General features: G+C 46.5%; 1 protein-coding gene across 1 annotated transcript in view; it reads right to left on the bottom strand.

Moving 5' to 3' along the window:
• Positions 1-20,492, bottom strand: part of LOC128704266 (integrin alpha pat-2) — a gene marked incomplete at its 3' end in the record, with an annotated part of 181,218 nt that overhangs the window by 88,500 nt on the left and 72,226 nt on the right. Inside the window, 1 exon segment of the mRNA XM_070089611.1 lies at positions 4,440-4,563. Coding sequence (XP_069945712.1) covers positions 4,440-4,563 — 124 coding nt within the window.

The raw sequence follows: 20,492 nt of genomic DNA, 5'->3' as shown, positions 1-20,492 counted from the left end.
ACCAACTCACACCTACACACACCCAGTCATGTATTTATCCAACCTATTTTTAAAATTGCATAACGTCTTAGCTTCTATGACGGCACTCGGGAGTTTGTTCCACTCATCCGCAACTCTATTACCAAACCAGTGATTTCGTATATCCTTCCTGAATCTTAATTTTTCCAACTTAAAACCATTGCTGCGAATCCTGTCTATGCTAGATATTTTTAGCACGCTATTTACATCCTCTATATTAATTCCTGTTTTATATTTATGCATCTCAATCATATCTCCCTTAATTCTACGCCTCGTAGAGGAGATATTTGATACAAGGGATCAACTTTGTCATCCTCCTTCCTACGTTTTCCAGTTCATTTATATCTATTATGTAATGCGTGCAGCATAATCTAAACGAGGTCTAACCAAGGATATACAGAGTTGAAGAAAAACCTGAGGACTTCTATCATTTATACTTCTCGCCATGAAGTCAAGGATTCTGTTAGCTTTAATGCGAACACTAATGCACTGTTGTCTTGGTTTCAGATTACTGCTAACCAGAACTCCTAAATCCTTCTCGCAATCCGTAATATTAAGATTTACATTATTTAGTTTATGTGATATGGTTATTTTCCTGTCCAATATTTAGAACTTTGCAAATGTCTATATTAAACTGCATCTGCTACTTCTCCGACCACTGCATCAGTCTATTCAAATCATCCTGTAGTGCTCTAATGTCCTCATTAGAATGAATTGGACGGCCTGTTTTGGTGTCATCAGCAAATTTGCATATGTCGCTATTTATTCCCTCATCTATGTCGTTTATGTAAACTGTGAACAACAACGGGTACAACACTGACCCCAGCGGAACACAGCTTGTAACGTGCCCCCTTCTGATTTCTTCCCATTTATGCAAACTCTCTGCTGTCTATTTGTCAACCATGCCTCTACCCAGGAAAAAATTTCTCCTATTCCGTGTGTGTTAATTTTCCTCAGTAGCCACTGATGTGGAACTCTACCGAAAGCTTTATTGAAGTCCATATACACAATATCATGTTCATTACCATGATCTACCTCCTCAAACACCTTAGTGAAAAAAGTTAGTAAATTCGAAAGACAGGAACGCCCCTTTATAAAACCGGGTTGAGATTCATTAATCAATTTATGCCTTTCATGATAGCTGCGAGTTGCTCCGGCAATTACTGATTCCATAAATTTTCCAACTATAGTTCGAAGCTAAAGACCTGTCACCTACCTTGTAAATAGGTATTACATTTGACATTTTCCACTTGTCTGGCATTATGCCAGTTTATAGTGATATATTGAAAAGATTAGCCAAAGGTATGCTAAGTTCTACTTTACATTCCTTTAAAACCCTTGCAAACAGTTCATCAGGGCCTGGGGATTTGTTAGCTTGTAATTTCTCTATTTGTCTGAGGACCATGTCACTATTTACCGCAATAGTACATAATTTATTATGGTCCCGTTCTACATAATTTATTATTTCTAGAATTTTGCTAGTGCCTTCCTGAGTAAAAACTGTGGGGAAGTAGGTATTGAAAAGTACCACACATTTCCTTATCACTGTCAGTGATCTGACCTGAGTTACTCTTAAGTGGGCCTATCTAGTCCCTAATCTTACTTCTGTATGCCTGAAAGAACTCTTCTGGATTAGTCTTCGAATCCATTGCGACTTTAGCCTCATAATCCCTTTTTGCTTTTCTTATTTCATTTTTTTATATCTCCCTTTAATTGAACATGCTGATTTCTTAACTGCTCATCTCCTCTTTTGATATGCCTATATATGCATCTCTTTTGACCAAAGAGATGTTTTTATCTATTGTTTATTCATTTGGGATCATTTTTGTTAGATCTAATTTCTCTACTCGGAACAAAAGTTGTCTGGGCAGCTAGAACTATGCTCTAAACACGTCATATTGGCAACCAACACCAGCTACCTAACCCATAATCAGATCGTCCCAATTTAGCCTACCCAGGTAATTTCTCAGTCCCATGAAGTCGGCCAAGCGGAAATCTGGGACAGAAATTTGATTGCAGTCATCTGGGTAATTCCATGACACATTGAAACTAAGTAATTTGTGATTGCTTTCCCTAAGCTCATCACTAACCTCAAGATTATTAACTAGTTATTCATTACTGAGAAGAATCAAATCAAGCAGCTTGTTTCCTCTAGTTGGTTCTGTCACAAACTGTGACAGAATCAGGGCAGCCTACCGCACTTCCTGTCGAAGTTTGGGGGCCTATAAATCACACCCAAAAATAATTTTTCACGGCCTTCGAGAAACTGTAGCCAAACGGATTCTGTGTCCGATGTTTCTAATCTTACATCTTGTCTAACACAACCATTTAAATTATCTCTGATATACATCGCCACTCCACTACCCTTCCTGTTGACCCTATCAGTGTGGAATAGTTTATAACCCTGTATGTTGCATTCAGAAGGCATTTCTCTATCTCTCAAGTTGAACCAGGTCTCTGTTATAGCAATATCTACATTACCTGCACTCACATGTAATCTTAGCTCATCTATCTTAATTCTTAGACTTCTACTATTTGTATAGTAAACCTTAAGGGAGTTAGTCACTCGTTGCCCTTTACTATCTCTCTTTGTTTGTTGAGCAATTGCTTTGCCTTAACTAGCAACTTTATTTTGAATATTGTCTTTTAAACCTATCCCTGGGGTATCCTGGTAATATCTGCTGTTTTCAACCCTGGTACTGTAGCCTGATTGTTTCCCAAACCACCCATACCTTTTTAATCTATTAGTTTAAATTCTTAGACAAGTCATCAATGACCCCCTCCCTTGCATACATGTCAATGAACCCCAACCCTTGCATACATATCATATTTGCCATAGAATTTGTCCCAGTTATCAATGAATGGGAATGCAAGTTCCTTGCAGTACCTGTCTAGCCAGCAATTTATACCAATGAATGAACAATGAATGGATGTCTAGGGCAACACGGTCCTAGACATCCATTCATTGTTCACTCTCCTTCTAGGCAAGATATGCTAGATATGATTGGATCCCTCCATTAGATCTGACCATTTCTATGGCTGACCTGTACTTATCCAGCAGCTCCTGTCTCCTGCCCCTCCCGATGTCATTTCCACCAGCACTACGACAAATAATGGGCTTGTTTCCATTACCTGACATAATATCATCCAACCTGCTGACTATGTCACCAACGCCTGCTTCTGGTCTGACCTACCTATCTGTTACAAAAACCACAGTCCATATATCTTACTTGAGAGTCTTCTACAATTAGAATATTCTTACTTTGATTAGCAGTGGAGTCAGTGGTATCTTCTACCTCACTAATCATTGAAGTACACTCGTCCTGGAGAACAGAGAGTCGATTTTCTACCTTCACATCTCTATTGACCTTCCCTATCTTCCTTCTTCCTGAATTGTGAATCACTTGCCACTTAAAGCGGCTGCAAGTCTATAACTCACTGCTGGTATTCTTTTCCTCCTCACCAGCTCCCACCATCTCACACTCACTCCCAAACCCATCTAGGCGAAGCTTCAGCCTGATATTTTCCTCCTGAAGAAGTAGAACCTCCTTCTTCAACACTTTAACCTGAGATTCCAAGACACTACAGCAGACCATGGTCTCGGTAACACCCCACGCTAATTCCCAGACAGCTTCGGACAGTGACCTCACGTGACCTCTGACTGTGCAAGTAAATTGCACAGTTCGCTACTTAATCAGGTCTTAAGAATTTTGCTGCAATACATAAATTACGAGAAAAGTTCAGTGTTGGAATAAGCATTATTCGTGGGTTGATTAACTTACATTTGACTTATGGAACATTAACATCCAGTCCGCCATTATTTCAGTTATGGTATTACCTGTAACTACTTTCTCTATTACAAGATGTTTTTATTCAGGTACATTTTACGCTGCTTCTTTCACCAGAATCGAAAGCTACACTGAAAGTAAGACTTTTAGTTAAATGCCGTGAAATGGCTTGCCTGTGAGACGGCTTGCTTTGCTCTGGCAGTAGATAAGCACATCTCACAACCACAAAAGATAACTTCCCACTAGGTGCCAGCAAAACATGAAAATATAAACATTTCAGTGAATGGAAGAGCCTCGAACGAGCAGTTCAACTAATAATAGGATTTTTTTTCTTACACCTGGCTGTGTTGGCCACAATAAGATTGCGAAGCTTATCTCAGGTAATTTGAACAGGCGATCCAGATCGAGAATCTTATAGCCAACACATCACAGCGGTGTTAGTGACGACTTAGCATCAGTTAGACGGCCTGACAATTACTTGACAAAGTTACATCGATTATCATAAGTGTTTTTCCTTGTGACACTTTAAGACATAGTCTACAATGAGATACAGGGTACTTCAACACAGAGGAGAGATTATGACACACTCCCCGACGTACTAGAACTGGAGAGGGCACACTGGGCGAGACTTACCAGGATATGGAAGCAGCTTGGTGGGGTGAGAGTCCATGGTGTCCAGGAGGTAGCAAGCCCCGCGGGACTGCAGTGCTACGTTCTTGACGCTCTCCACCTTGCGTGGGTACCTGGGAGCACACGCCTGCAGGGGTAAGAGAGAGGTTAGAGAGGGGTGAAGAGGTTATAGGAAGAGAAAACCTTATGTCTGAGCGATTCGGCTGATAAAACACTGAGCTCACAGACACTGAGTGTCCGGGAATCGATCCCCGGCACGAGTGGTAACGTTGGGCATGTTTCCTTACACCTGCTGTCCCTGCTCTTCTAGCAGTAAGTAGGTACCTTGGTGTTAGCCGACTGTTGTAGGTGGCATCCTGGGACGGTAGTGTACCTTAGATAGGTCTGGGCTATGAAACGAAGAAAATATATATAAGTGTTACCATAACAGAGTCGACGAGAGCACAAAACTGGATTCCTGAACACAGTCTTGGTACATATATCCTGGGACAATAGTTTTATGACAACTATCTCGGGACAACAGTCTTGGTAACAAGCATTCTCATAAACAGTCTGCTACAACCATACTCATAAAAGCAGTCTGGAACAACCGTTCTGGTACACTGAAACAATCATCCTGGTACACAGACTTAAACATCCATCCTGATACACAGTTTAGAGCCATCCTGGTGCAGAGACTCGAACAACCATCCTGGTAAACAATCTTACACAACCATCCTGGTACACTAAGTGTCCTGTACAACCATCCTGGGACACAAAGAGTTCGGTACAACCATCCTGGGACACAAAGTATCCGGTACAACCAGCATGGGACACAAAGTGTCCGGTACAACCATCCTGGAACACAAACTGTCCAGTACAATCATCCTAGGACAAAAGTGTGAGGAACAACCATTCTGGGACACAAATTAACCGGTACAACCATCCTGGGACACAAAGTGACCAATATAACCATCCTGGGAGACAAATTAACCGGTAAAATCACCCTGGGACACAAAGTGACCGATACAACCATCCTGGGACAAAGAAGTGACCGGTACAACCATCCCGGGACATAAAGTGACCGGTACCACAATACTGGGACACAAAGCGTCCGGTACAACCATCCTGTGACACAAAGTGTCCGGTACCACAATCCTGGGACACAAAGTGTCCGGTACAACCATCCTGGGACACAAAGTGACCGGTACAACCATCCTGGGACACAAAGTGTCCGGTACAACCATCCTGGGACACAAAGTCACGGGTACAACCATCCTATGACACAAAGTGTGAGGTACAACCATCCTGGGACACAAAGTGAACGAGACAACCATCCAAAGACATAAAGTGAACGGTACAACCATCTTGGGACACAAAGTGACCTGTACCACCATCCAGGGACACAAAGTGACCAGTACAACCATCCTCGGACAGAAAGTGTGAGGTACAACCATCCTGGGATACAAAGTGACCGGTACAACCATCCTGGGACACAAAGTGACCGGTACAATCATATTGGGACACAAAGTGTCTGGTGCAACCATCATAAAGAGACCGGTACAACCATCCTGGGACACAAAGTGTGATCTACAAACATCATGGGACACAAAGCGTCCGCTACAACAATCCTGGGAATAAAAGTGTCCGATACCACCATCCTGGGAATCAAAGTGTCCGATACCACCATCCTGGGACACAAAGTGTCTGGTATACCCATCGTGGGACACAAAGTGACAGGTACAACCATCCTGGGACACAAAGTGTCCGTTACAACCATCATGGGACTCAAAGTGACCGGTACAATCATCATGGCACACAAAGTGTCCAGTACCACCATCCTGGGACACAAAGTGACCGTTACATGAGATACATGATTATATACACCTGGAAAATCCTGGAGGGACGCAAAGTGTGAGGAACAAGCATCCTGGGACACAAAGTGACCGGTACAACCATCATTGAATGCAAAGTGTGAGGTATAACCATCCGGGCACATAAAGTGACCGGTACAACCATCCTGAGACGCAAAGTGTCCGGCACCACCATCCTGGGACGACAAAGTGCCCGGTACAACCATCCTGGGACACAAAGTGTCCGATACAACCATCCCGGGACACAAAGTGTCTATTACAATCATCCTGGGACACAAAGTGTGAGATGCACCCATCCTGGGACACAAAGTAACCTTTACAATTATGCTGGAACACAAAGTGTCCGGTACAACCATCCTGGGACACAAAGTGACCGATGCAACCATCCTTGGATATAAAGTGACCGATACAACCAGCCTGGGACACAAAGTGACCGGTAAAAACCATCCTGGGACACAAAGTGTCCAGTACAACCATCCTGGAACACAAAGTGACCGATACAACCATCCTGGGACTTAAAGTGACTGGTAAACCATCCTGTGACAAAAAGTGACCATGTCCTCCATCCAGGGACTCAAAGTGACTGGTACAACCATCCAGGGACACAAAGTGTGATTTAAACAAAATATTGGGACACAAAGCATCCGGTACAATCATCCTGGGACACAAAGTGTCCAGTACCACCATCCTTGGACACAAAGTGTCCGGTACAAGCATCCTGGGACACAAAGTGACTGGTACAAACATCCTGGGACACAAAGTGTCCGGTACAACCATCCTGGGACACAAAGTGACCGGTACAATCATCCTGGGACACAAAGTGTTTGGTACAACCATCATGGGATACAAAGTGTTCGGTACCTCCATCATGGGACAGAAAGTGACTAGTGCCACCATCCTGGGACACAAAGTGACCGGTACAACCATCCTGGGACACAAAGTGTCCGGTACCAGCATCCTGGGACACAAAGTAACCGGAACTTCCATCCTGTGACACAAAGTGTCCTGTATATCCATTCAGGGACACAAAATGATCGGTGCATGAGATACATGATTATATACACCTGGAAAATATTAGAGGAACTGAAAATGTGAGGTACAACCATTCTGGGACACAAAGCGTCCGGTTCAACCATCCTGGGACACAAAGTGACCGGTACAACCATCAAATGACACAAACGGTCCAGTACAATCATCGTGGGACACAAAGTGTGAGGTACAACCATCCTGGGTCACAAAGTAACTGGTAAAATCATCCTGGGAGACAAAGTATCCGGTACAACCATCCAGGGACGCAAAGTGACCGGAACAACCATCCATGGACACAAAGTGACTAGTACAACCATCTTGGGAAACAAAGTGTCCGGTACAACCATCCTGGGACACAAAGTGTGAGGTACAACAATCTTATGACACAAAGGGACCGATACAACCATCCTGGGACACAAAGTGTCCGGTACAACCATCCAGGGACACAAAGTGACCGGTACAACCATCCTGGAACAAAAAGTGAACGGTACAATCATCCTGGGACACAAAGAGTCCGGTACAACCATCCTGGGACACAAAGTGTGAGGTACAACCATCCTATGACACAAAGTGACCGATACAACCATCCTGGGACATAAAGTGACCGGTACAACCATTCTGGGACACAAAGTGACCGGTACCACCATCCAGGGACACAAAGTGACCAGTACAACCATCCTAGGACATATAGTGAACCATACTTTGATACAACCATCTTGTGATACGAAGTGTTCTGTACCACCATCCTGTGACACAAAGTCCTCATCCTAGGACACAAAGTGTCCGGTACCCATCCTGGGATCATGGGTCCAAAGTCAGGGACACAAAGTGTGAGGTAGAACCATCTTGGGACACAAAGCGTCCTGTTCAACTATCCTGGGACACAAAATATCCGGTACAACCATCCTGGGACACAAAGTGTCCGGTACAACCATCCTGGGACACAAAGTGACCGGTACAACCATCCTGGGACATAAAGTGTAAGGTACAACCATCCTGGGACACAAAGTGACCGGTACAACCATCCTTGGACACAAAGTGACCGGTATAACCATCCTGGGACACAAAGTGTGATCTACAACGATCATGGGACACAAAAGGTCCGGTACAGCCATCCTTGGACGCAAAGTGTTCGGTACCACCATGCTGGGACACAAAGTGACCGGTACGACCATCCCGAGACACAAAGTGACCGGTACAACAATCCTGGGACACAAAGTGTCCGGTACAACCATCCTGGGAACAAAAAGTGACCGGTACAATCATCCTGGGACAAAGTGTCCGGAACAACCATCCTGGGACGCAAAGTGTTCGGTACCACCATCCTGGGACACAAAGTGACAGGTACGACCATCCCGAGACACAAAGTGACCGGTACTACGATTCTGTGACACAAAGTGACTGGTACATGAGATATATGATTATATAAACCTGGAAAATCCTAGAGGGACGCAAAGTGTGAGGTACAACCATCCTGGGACACAAAGTTACCGGTACAACCATCCTGGGATGCAAAGTGTGAGGTACAACCATCCTGGGACACAAAGCGTCCGATACATCCATCCTGGACACAAAGTGTCCGGTACCAACATCCTGGGACACAAAGTGTCCGGTACAACCATCCTGAGACACAAAGTGACCGGTACAACCATCCAGGGACACAAATTGTATAGTACAACCATCCTTGGACACAAAGTGTCCGGTACAACTATCCTGGGACACAAATTGTCTAGTACAATCATCATGGGAAACAAAGTGTGAGGTACACCCATCCTGGGACACAAAGTAACCGGTACAATCATCCTGGGACACGAAGTGTCCAGTACAACCATCCTTTGACAAAAAGTGACCGGCAAAACCATCCTGCGATGCAAAGTGACCGGTACAACCATTCTGGGACACAAAGTGTGTTGTACAACCATGCTGGGACGCAAAGTGACCGGTACAACCATCGTAGGACACAAAGTGACAGGTACAACCAACCAAGGACCCAATCGTCCATGCTCACCAAGTGTGAGGTGCATCCCCCGTGGTACACAAAATAACCAGTAAAAACATTCTTGGACATAAAGAGCCCGGTACAACCATCCGAGGACACAAAGTGACCGGTACAACCATCATTGGACACAAAATGTGAGGTACAACCATCCTGGGACACAAAGTGACCGATACAACCTTCCTGGGACATAACGTGACCGGTACAATCATCCTGGGACACAAAGTGTCCGGTACAACCATCCTGGGATACAAAGTGTCCAGTACAACCATCCTGGGACACAAAGTGACCGGTACAACATCCTGGGACACAAAGTGTCCGGTCCAAACATACAGAGACACAAAGTGTCCAGTACAATCATCCTGGGACACAAAGTGTTAGGTACAAAGATCCTGGGGCACAAAGTAACCGGTACAATCATCCTGGGACACAAAGTGACCGGTACAACCATCCTATGACACAAAGTGTCCGGTACACCCATCCTGGGACAAAAAGAGACCGGTACAATCATCCTGGGACACAAACTGAGAGGTACAAACATCCTGGGACTCAAAGCGTCCGATGCAACCATCCTGGAACATATAGTGACCGATACAACCTTCATGGGACACAAAGTGACCGGTACCTACATTCAGGGACATAAAGTGTGAGGTAGAACCATCATTGGACACAAAGCGTCCTGTACAACCATCTTGGAACACAAAGTGTTTGGTACAACCATCCGGGGACACAAAGTGTCCGGTACAACCATCCTGGGACCCAAAGTGTCCAGTAAAACCTTCCTGGGACACAAGTGTGCAGTACAACCATTCTGGGACACCAAGTAACCTGTACAAACATCCTGGGACAAAAAGTGTTCGGTACAACCATCCAGGGACTCAAAGTGACCGGAGCAACCATCCTTGGACACAAAGTGACCGGTACAACCATCCTGGGACACAAAGTGTCCGGTACAACCATCCTGGGACACAAAGTGACCGGTACACCCGTCTTGGGACATAAAGTGTCCAGTATAACCATCCTGAGACACAAAGTGACCGATACAAGCATCCTGAGACATAAAGTGACCTGTACATCCTTCCTGGGACACAAAGTGACCGGTACAACCATCCTGGGAGACAAAGTGTGAGGCACAACCATCTTGGGATACAAAGCGTCCAGTACAACCGTCCTGGGAGACAAAGTGTCTGGTACCACCATCCTGGGACACAAAGTGACAGGTACAACCATCCTGGGACACAAAGTGTCCAGAACAATCATCATGGGACACAAAGTGTGAAGTACAACCATCCTCGGACACAAAGTAACAGGTACCATCATCCTGGGACGCAAAGTGTCTGGTACAACCATCCTCGGACACAAAGTAACAGGTACCATCATCCTGGGACGCAAAGTGTCTGGTACAACCATCCTGGGACACAAACTGAGAGGTACATCCATCCTGGGACACAAAGTGACGGATACAACCATCCTGGAACATATAGTGACCGATACAACCATCATGGGACACAAAGTGACCGGTACCATCATCCAGGGACACAAAGTGTGAGGTAGAACCATTATTGGACACAAAGCGTCATGTACAACCACCCTGGGACACAAAGTGTCCGGAACAACCATCCTGGGACACAACGTGACCGGTACAACCATCCTGTGACACAATGTATCCGGTTCAACCATCCTGGGACACAAAGTGTCCGGTACAACTATCCTGGGACACAAAGTGACCAGTACACCCATCTTGGGACAGAAACTGTCCAGTATAACCACTCTGGGACACAAAGTGACCGATACAAGCATCCTGAGACAAAAAGTGACCTGTACATCCTTCCTTGGACACAAAGTGACCGATACAACCATCCTGGGACACAAAGTGTGAGGCATAACCATCCTGGGATACAAAGCGTCCGGTACAACCATCCTGGGAGACAAAGTGTCTGGTACCACAATCCTGGGACACAAAGTGACAGGTATAACCATCCTGGGACACAAAGTGACCTGTACAACCATCCTGGGACAAAAAATGACTGGTACAACCATCCAGGGACACAAAGTGTCCAGTACAATCATTATCGGACACAAAATGTGAGGTACAAGGATCCTGGGACACAAAGTAACAAATACAATCATCCTGGGACACAAAGTGTCCGGTACAACCATCCTGGGACACAAAGTGACCGGTGCAATCATCCTGGGACAGAAAGTGTCTGATTCCACCATCCTGGAATAAAAAGTGTTCGGTACCACCATCCTGTGTCACAAAGTGACTAGAACCACAATCCTGGGACGCAAAGTGACCGGTACAACCATCCTGGGACATAAAGCGTACGGTACCATCATTCTGGGACGCAAAGTGTCCTGTACATTAGATATATGATTATATACACCTGGAAAATCCTAAAGGGACGCAAAGTGTGAGGTACAACCATCCTGGGACACCAAGTGTCCGGTACCACCTTCCTGGGACACAAAGTGTGTGGTACAACCATTCTGGGACACAAAGTGTCCTGTAAAATCATTCTGGGACACAAAGTGTGAAGTACAACCATCCTGGGACACAAAGTAACCGGTACAATCATCCTGGGACACAAAGTGTCCGGTACAACCATCCTGGCACACAAAGTGACCGGAACAACCATCCTGGGACATAAAGTGTGAGGTACAACCAAGCTTGAACACAAAGTGATCGATGCAACCATCCTGGGACATAAAGTGACCGGTACAACCATCCTGGGACACAAAGTGACCGGCGCCACCGTCCAGAGAGACAAAGTGACCGGTACAACCATCCTGGGACAAAAAGTGTGAGGTACAACGACACTGGGACACCAAGTGTCCGGTACCACCATCCTGGGACACAAAGTGTGCGGTACAACCATTCTGGGACACAAAATGTCCTGTACAACCATCCTGGGACAAAACGTGTCCGGTACAACCTTCAAAGGGCACAAAGTGTCCAGTACAATCATCCTGGGACACAAAGTGTGAGGTACAACCATCCTGGGACAAAAAGTAACCGGTACAATCATCATGGGACACAAAGTATCCGGAACAACCATCCTGGCACACAAAGTGACCGGAACAACCATCCTGGGACAAAAAGTGTCCGGTACAACAATCCTGGGACACAAAGTGACCGGTACAAGCATCCTGGGACACAAAGTGTCCGGTACACACATCCTGGGACAAAAAGTGTCCGGTACAATAATCCTGGGACACAAAGTGACCGGTACAAGCATCCTGGGAAACAAAGTGTCCGGTACAACCATCATGGGACACAAAGTGACCGGTACAGTCATCCTGGGACATAAAATGACCGGTACAACCATCCTGGGACACAAAGTGACCGGTACCACCATCCTGAGACAGAAAGTGACTGGTACAACCATCCCGGGACACAAAGTGTAAGTTACAACCATCCTCGTACACAAAGCGGCCGGTACAACCATCCTTGGAAACAAAGTGTCTGGTACAACCATCCTGGGACACAAAGTGACAGGTACAACCATCCTGGGACACAAAGCGCCCGGTACAACCATCCTAGGACACAAAGTGACCGGTACAATTATCCTAGGACAAAAAGTGCCCGGTACAACCATCCTGGGATACGAAGTGTTCTGTACCACCATCCTGGGACACAAAGTTACTAGTACAACCATCCTGGGACAATAAGTGATCGGTACAACCATCCTGGGACACAAAGTGTCCGGTACCACCATCCTGGGACACAAAGTGATCGGTACTACCATCCTGGGACACAAAGTGTCCAGTACCATCGTCCTGGGACAAAAAGTGTCCAGTTCAACCATTCTGGGACACAAAGTGTCCGGTACAACCATCCTTGGATATAAAGTGTATGGTACAACTATCCAGGGACACAAAGTGTACAGTACAATCATCCAGGGTCACAAAGTGTGAGGTGCATCCCTCGTGGTACACAAAATAACCTGTAAAAACATTCTGGGACACAAAGAGCCCGGTACAACCATCCGGGGACACAAAATGACCGGTACAACCATCCTGGGACACAAAGTTACAAGTAGAACCATGCTGGAACACAAATTGTCCGGAACAATCATCCTGGGACACAAAGTGACCGGTACAACCATCCTTGGACACAAAGTGTGAGGTACAACCGTCCTGGGACACAAAGTGACTGGTACAACCATCCTGGGACATAAAGTTACAAGAAGAACCATCCTGGAACACAAAGTGTCCGGAACAACCATCCTGGGGCATAAAATGACCTGAGCAATCATCCTTGGACACAAAGTGTGAGGAACAACCATCCTGGGACACAAAGTGTCAGATACCACCATCATGGGACACAAAGTGTCCTGTACTAGCATTCTGGGGCACAAAGTGTCCGGTACAATAATCCTGGGACACTAAGTGACGGTACAACCATCCTTTGACACATGACTGGTACACCATCCTTGGACAAAAAGTGATGTGGGATGCAAAGTGTGTGGTACAAACATCCTGGGACACAAAGCGACTGGTACAACCATCCTGGGACAGAAAGTGTCCGGTACAACCATCCTGGGACACAAAGTGTCCGGTACAACCATCCTGGGACACAAAGTGACCGGTACAACCATCCTGGGACACAAAGTGTCCGGTACAACCATCCAGAGACACAAAGTGTCCAGTACAATCATCCTGGGACACAAAGTGTTAGGTAGAACCATCCTGGGGCACAAAGTAACCGGTACAATCATCCTGGGACACAAAGTGACCGGTACAACCATCCTGGGACACAAAGTGTTCGGTACAACCATCCTGGGACACAAAGAGACCGGTACAACCATCCTGGGACACAAACTGTGAGGTACAACCATCCTAGGACACAAAGTGACCGATACAACCATCCTGGGACATATAGTGACCGATACAACCATCCTTGGACACAAAGTGACCGGTACCATCATCCAGGGACACAAAGGGTGATGTATAACCATCATGGGACACAAAGCGTCCTGTTCAACCATCCTGGGACGCAAAGTGTCCAGTACAACCATCCTGGGACACAACGTGACCGGTACAACCATGCTGGGACACAATGTATCCGGTACAACCATCCTGGGACACAAAGTGACCGGTACAACCATCCTGGGACCCAAAGTGTGTACTAAAACCATCCTGGGACACAAAGTAACCAGTACAACCATCCTGGGACACAAAGTGTTCGGTACAACCATCCAGGGACAAAAAGTGACCGGTGTAGCCATCCTTGGACATAAATTGACCGGTAAAACCATCCAGGGACACAAAGTGTCCGGTACAACCATCTTGGGACACAAAGTGACCGGTACACCCATCGTGGGACACAAAGTGTCCAGTATAACCACTCTGGGACACAAAGTGACCAATACAAGCATCCTGAGACATAAAGTGACCTGTACATCCTTCCTGGGACACAAAGTGTCCGGTACAACCATCCTGGCACCCAAAGTGTCCAGTATAATCATCCTGGGACACAAAGTGTCCAGTATAATCATCCTGGGACACAAAGTGTCTGGTGCCGCTGTCCTGGGAAACAAAGTGACAGGTACAACCATCCAGGGACACAAAGTTTCCAGTACAATCATCATGGGACACAAAGTGTGAGGTACAACTATCCAGGGACAAAAAGTAACAGGTACAATCATCCTGGGACACAAAGTGTCCGGTACAACCATCCTGGGACACAAAGTGACCAGTGCAATCATACTGGGACAGAAAGTGTCTGATTCCACCATCCTGGAATAAAAAGTGTTCGGTACCACCATCCTGTGTCACAAAGTGTCTAGTACCACCTTCCTGAGACACAAAGTGACCGGTACAACCATCCTGGGACATAAAGCGATCGGTACCACCATCCTGGGACTCAAAGTGCCCGGTACATTAGACATATGATTACATACACCTGGAAAATCCTAAAAAGACGCAAAGTGTGACGTACAATTATCCTGGGACACCAAGTGTCCGGTACCACCATCCTGGGACACAAAGTGTGCGGTACAACCATTCTGGGACAAAAAGTGTCCTGTACAACCATCCTGGAACAAAAAGTTTCCGGTACAACCTTCAAAGGACACAAAGTGTCCAGTACAATTATCCTTGGACAGAAAGTGTGAGGTTCAACCATCCAGGGACACAGAGTGTCCTGTACAAGCATTCTGGGACACAAAGTGTCCAGTACAAACATCCAGGGATACAAAGTGTCTAGTACAATCATCCCGGGTCACAAAGTGTGAGGTACAACCATCCTATGACACAAAGTGACCGATACAACCATCCTGGGACATAAAGTGACCGGTGCAACCATCCTGGGACACAAAGTGACCGGTACCACCATTCAGTTACAGAAAGTGACCTGTACAACTATGCTGGGACACAAACTGAGGTACAACCATCCTGGAACACAAAGCGTTCGGTACAACCATCCAGGGACAAAAAGTGTCCTGTACAAGCATTCTGGGACACAAAGTTACTGGTAAAACCATCCAGGGACAAAATGTGTCCTGTACAAACATCCTGGGTCACAAGGTGTGAGTTACAACCATCCTGGGACAAAAAGTGACCGATACAACCATCCTGGGACATAAAGTGACCGGTGCAACCATCGTGGGACACAAAGTGACCGGTACCACCATTCAGTTACAGAAAGTGCCCTGTACAACTATGCTGGGACACAAACTGTGAGGTACAACCATCCTGGAACACAAAGCGGCCGGTACAACCATCCTGGGACACAAAGTGTCCTGTACAAGCATTCTGGGACACAAAGTGCCCGGTACAACAATCCAGGGATACAAAGTGTCCAGTACAAACATCCTGGGTCACAAAGTGTGAGGTACAACCATCCTATGACACAAAATGACCGATACAACCATCCTGGGACATAAAGTGACCGGTGCAACCATCCTGGGACACAAAGTGACCGGTACCACCATTCAGTTACAGAAAGTGACCTGTACAACTATGCTGGGACACAAACTGTGAGGTACAACCATCCTGGAACACAAAGCGGCCGGTACAACCATCCTGGGACACAAAGTGTCTGGCACATCCATCCTGGGAGACAAAGTGACCGGTACAACCAACCTGGGACACAAAGTGACAGGTACAATCATCCTGGGACACAAAGAGTCCGGTACAACCATCCTGGGATACAAAGTGTTCGGTTCCAAAATCCTGGGACACTAAGTGACTATTACAACCATCCTTTGACACTAAGTGACTGGTACATCCATCCTGGGACACAAAGTGATGTGTACATGAGATACATGATTATATACACCTGGAAAATCCTAGAGGGACGCAAAGTGTGAGGTACAACCATCCAGGGACACAATTAGTCTGGTACAACCATCCTGGGACACAAAGTGTCCGGTACCACCATCCTGGGACACAAAGTGTCCGGTACAGCAATCTTGGGACACAAAGTGACCGGTACAACCATCATGGGACATAAAGTGTCCGGTACAACCATTCAGGGACATAAAGAGTCCAGTACAATCATCCTGGACACAAAGTGTTAGGTACAACCATCCTGGGGCACAACGTAACCAGTACAATCATCCTGGGACACAAAGTGACCTGTACAACCATCCTGGGACACAAAGTGTCCGGTACAACCATCCTGGAACACAAAGTGACCGGCACAACCATCCTGGGACACAAAGTGTGAGGTACAACCATCCTGTGACACAAAGTGACCGATACAACTATCCTGGGACACAAAGTCACCGGTACCATCTTCCAGGGACACAAAGTGTGAGGTAGAACCTTCATGGGACACAAAGCGTCCTGTACAACCATCCGGGGACACAAAGCGTCCTTTACAGCCATCCGGGGACACAAAGTGACCGGTACAACCATCCTGGAACGCAAAGTATCCGGTACAACCATCCTGGGACACAAAGTGTCCGGTACAACCATCCTATGACGGGAAGTGTTCGGTACCACCATCCTGGGTCACCAAGTGACCGGTTCGACCATCCCAAGACACAAAGTGACCGGTACAACAATCCTGGGACACAAAGTGACCGATACATGAGATATATGATTATATACACTTGGAAAATCCTAGAGGGACGCAAAATGTGAGGTACCACCATCCTGGGTCACAAAGTGACCGATACAACTATCCTGGGACACAAAGTCACCGGTACCATCTTCCAGGGACACAAAGTGTGAGGTAGAACCATCATGGGACACAAAGCGTCCTGTACAACCATCCGGGGGACACAACGCGTCCTTTACAGCCATCCGGGGACACAAAGTGACCGGAACAACCATCCTGGGACGCAAAGTATCCGGTACAACCATCCTGGGACACAAAGTGTCCGGTACAACCATCCTATGATGGGAAGTGTTCGGTACCACCATCCTGGGTCACCAAGTGACCGGTTCGACCATCCCGAGACACAAAGTGACCTGTACAACAATCCTGGGATACAAAGTGACCGATACATGAGATATATGATTATATACACTTGGAAAATACTAGCGGGACGCAGAGTGTGAGGAACAACCATCCTGGAACACAAAGCGTCCGGTAAAACCATCCTGAACACAAAGTGTCCGATACCAACATCCTGGGACACAAAGTGTCCGGTACAACCATCCTGAGACACAAAGTGACCGGCACAACCATCCTGGGACACAAAGTGTCCGGTTCAACTATTCCTGGACACAAAGTGTGAGGTACAACCATCCTGGGACACAAATTGTCTAGTACAATCATCCAGGTAAACAAAGTGTGAGGTGCACCCATCCTGGGACACAAAGTAACCGGTACAATCATCCTGGGACACGAAGTGTCCAGTACAATCATCCTTTGATACAAAGTGACCGATAAAACCATCCTGCGATACAAAGTGGCCGGTACAACCATTCTGGGACACAAAATGTGTGGTGGAACCATGCTGGGACGCAAAGTGACCGGTACAACCATCCTGGGAAAAAAAGTGTCCAGCATAACCATTCTGGGACACAAAGTGACCGATACAATCATCTTGGGGCATAAAGTGACCGGAACAACCATCCTGGGACAAAAAGTGACCGGTTCCACCTTCTTCGGACACAAAGTGATCAGTACAACCATCCATGGAAACAAAGTGTGAGGAACAAACCATCTTGGGACATAAAGCGTCCTTTACATCCATCCTTGGACACAAAGTGTCCGGTACACCCATCCTGAGACACAAAGTGTCCAGTTCAATAATCCTGGGACACAAAGTGACCGGTACACCCATCCTGGGAAACAAAGTGTCCAGTACAACCATCATGGGACACAAAGTGACCGTTACATTCATCCTGTGACACAAAGTGTTCGGTACCTCCATCCTGGGACACAAAGTGACTAGTACCACCATCCTGGGACATAAAGAGACCGGTTCAACCATCCTGGGACACAAAGTGCCCGGAACCATCATCCTGGGAAACAAACTAACCAGTACCACCATCCTGGGACACAAAGTGACTAGTACCACCATCCTGGGACATAAAGAGACCGGTACAGCCATCATGGGACACAAAGTGTCCGGTACATCCATCCTGGGACACAAAGTGATCGATACATGAGATGCATGATTATATGCTCCTGGAAAATCCTAGAGGGACGCAAAGTGTGAGGTACAACTATCCTGGGACACAAAGTGTCCGGTACCACCATCCTGGGACACAAAGTGTGATGTTCAATCATCCTGGGACACAAAGTTACTGGTAAAACCATCCAGGGACAAAAAGTGTCCTGTACAAGCATTCTGGGACACAAAGTGTCCAGTACAACCATCCAGGGATACAAAGTGTCCAGTACAATCATTCTTGGTTACAAAGTGTGAGATACAATCATCCTATGACACATAGTGACCGATACAACCATCCTGGGACATAAAGTGACCATTACAACTATCCTGGGACACAAAGTGACCGGTACCACCATTCAGTTACAGAAAGTGACCAGTACAACTATGCTGAGACACAAACTGTGAGGTACAACCATCCTGGAACACAAAGCGGCCGGTACAACCATCCTGGGACACAAAGTGTCCGGTACAACCATCCTGGGACACAAAGTAACCGGTACAACCATCCTGGGACACAAAGTGTGCGGTACAACCATCCTGGGACACAAAGTGACCGGTACAATCGTCCTGGGACAAAAAGTGTCCGGTACAACTGTCCTGGGATACAAAGTGTTTGGTACCACCATCCTGGGACACAAAGTTACTACTTCAACCATTCTGGGACACTAAGTGACCGGTACGACCATCCTGGGACACAAAGTGTCCAGTACCACCATCCTGGGACACAAAGTGACCGGTACTACCATCCTGGGACACAAAGTGTCCGGTGCATCCATCCTGGGTCACAAAGTGATCGGTACATGTGATATATGATTATATACACCTGGAAAATCCTAGAGGGACGCAAAGTGTTAGGTACAACCATCGTGGGACACAAAGTGTCCAGTACCACGATCCTGGGACAAAAAGTATCCAGCACAACCATCCTGGGGCACAAAGTGACCGGTACAACCATCCTGGGACACGAAATGTCCGGTACAACCATCCTGGGACACAAAGTGTACGGTTCAACTATTCAGGGACACAAAGTGTCCAGTACAATCATCCAGGGTCACAAAGTGTGAGGTACATCCATCCTGTTACACAAAATAACCTGTACAATCATTCTGGTACACAAAGAGTCCGGTACAAACATCCGGGGACAAGAAGTGGCCGGTTAAACCACCCTGGGACACAAAGTGACCAGTACCACCATCCTGGGACACAAAGTTGCTAGTACCACCATCCTGGGACATAAAGAGACCGGTACAACCATCCTGGGACAAAAAGTGCCCGGTACCACCATCCTGGGACACAAACTAACCAGAACCACCATCCTGGGACACAAAGTGACTAGTACCACCATCCTGGGACATAAAGAGACCGGTACAACCATCCTGGGACACAAAGTGTCCGGTACATCCATCCTGGAACACAAAGTGATCGGTACATGAGATGTATGATTATATACACCTGGAAAATCCTAGAGGAACGCAAAGTGTGAGGTACAAACATCCAGGGACACAAAGTGTCTGGTACCACCATCCTGTTACACAATGTGTCAGGTACAATCATCCTGGGACACAAAGTGACCAGTACAACCATCCTGGGACACAAAGTG

This window comes from Cherax quadricarinatus, chromosome 2, assembly GCF_038502225.1.
Source record: "Cherax quadricarinatus isolate ZL_2023a chromosome 2, ASM3850222v1, whole genome shotgun sequence".
In the NCBI taxonomy this organism is placed as follows: domain Eukaryota; kingdom Metazoa; phylum Arthropoda; class Malacostraca; order Decapoda; family Parastacidae; genus Cherax; species Cherax quadricarinatus.
This window is presented reverse-complemented; position numbering and strand designations above follow the sequence as displayed.